The sequence below is a fragment of the Eimeria mitis genome, genomic scaffold (assembly GCF_000499745.2).
Source record: "Eimeria mitis Houghton genomic scaffold, Emh_scaff662, whole genome shotgun sequence".
Classification (NCBI taxonomy): domain Eukaryota; phylum Apicomplexa; class Conoidasida; order Eucoccidiorida; family Eimeriidae; genus Eimeria; species Eimeria mitis.
The window spans coordinates 11,810-13,142 of NW_013574756.1; the positions used below are offsets into that span (position 1 = coordinate 11,810).

A 1,333-nucleotide genomic window follows, 5' to 3' on the forward strand; every position below is an offset into this window, starting at 1 on the left:
GTGACCCCGTGCTGCTGCAGCCTAGCAGCTTGCTGGTTAGGGGGAGTTATAAGAGTGATGCCGAGGAGACAAATACATTTTTAAATAAATAAATAAATTATTTTTTATTTTTTTATTTTTTTATTTAATTTTACCACAGACGAAACACGAAACACAGCAGCAGCAGCAGCAGCAGCAGCAGGTGAGGGAGGGGGCTGGCTGTCGCTTTCTTGCTTTCACTTGCTGCTGCAGCAAATAATATAACTATTTATATTATTTTATTAATTATTTTTTATTTATTATTTTTAATTATTTATTTTTTGTCTTTTTATATTTAATTTAAATAATATAAATCCACAACAACTTCTGCAGCCTTCCTGACGCTGCCTACCCCAAGCCCATCTCAGAGCAGCCCGAGTGAAACAAACAGCAGCAGCAGCAGCAGCAGCAGCAACAGCAGCAGCAGCAGCAACCACAGCAGCAGCAACCACAGCAGCAGCAGCAGCAGCAGCTAACACTGAAGATGTCTGCGGCAGTGCAGCGGCGTCCTACGCGTAGCGTATCTTCCGAAGATGACGCATCACCAGCTGCTGCAGCAGCAGCAGCAGCAACTCCCGCAACAGCAGCAGCAACTCCCGCAACAGCAGCAGCAACTCCCGCAGCAGCAGCAGCAGCAGCAGCAGCAGCAGCAGCAGCAGCAGCAGCAGCAGCAGAGCCTCTGGAGCTGCGGCAGCGCGTAGGTTTAACTGAAATGAGTTTCTATTACTGCCCCGGCACAGAAACCCCCAAAGGCGTCGCCCTGGGGCCCACAGCCTGGGTGGGGTGTATTCTGCTGCTGCTGCTGCTGCTGGCTCTACTCAGGATATTCTCAGGCAAAGCAGCAGACACATAGCTCCTGCTGCTGCTGCTGCAGCTCCTGCTGCTGCTGCTGCTGCTGCTGCTGCTGTTGGTGGTGGTGAGGGTGGTACTGCCTCATCGGCAGAGGACACAGCAACACCGAGAACGGCAGGAGTAGCTGAGTGGTGAGCGTTGCTGCTGCTGCTGCTGCTGCTGCTGTTGCTGCTGCTGCTGCTGCTGTGCTCTCAGCTGCAAGTGCAGCAGCAACAACGGTAACTGCAGCAGCAGCAGAGACAGCAGCATTTCTTCGACTCCAGCAGCAGCAGCAGCAGCAGTAGCTACAGCAGTCGCAGCAGCAGCCCGAGCCGCTGCAGTAGTTACTGCAGCAGCAGCAGCAGCTGCTGCTGCTGCTGCTGCTGCTGCTTGCTGTCAGACAGATACTTTTTGTTTTTTTTTTTTAAGTTGCATGCATCAACAAAAAACATTTATCCTGTAACTCCAGTTGCTGCTGCTGCTG

At 51.4% G+C, this 1,333-nt stretch overlaps 1 protein-coding gene across 1 annotated transcript; it reads left to right on the forward strand.

The window, feature by feature from the left end:
- Positions 1 to 502: 502 nt before the first annotated feature.
- Positions 503 to 1,092, forward strand: EMH_0019100 (uncharacterized protein; the record flags this gene model as incomplete). The annotated part of the gene is made up of 2 exons (XM_013501286.1): positions 503 to 796; positions 1,066 to 1,092. 2 exons carry the CDS (start codon positions 503 to 505, stop codon positions 1,090 to 1,092), a joined length of 321 nt encoding a protein of 106 aa, XP_013356740.1.
- Between the last annotated feature and the right edge of the window lie 241 nt (positions 1,093 to 1,333).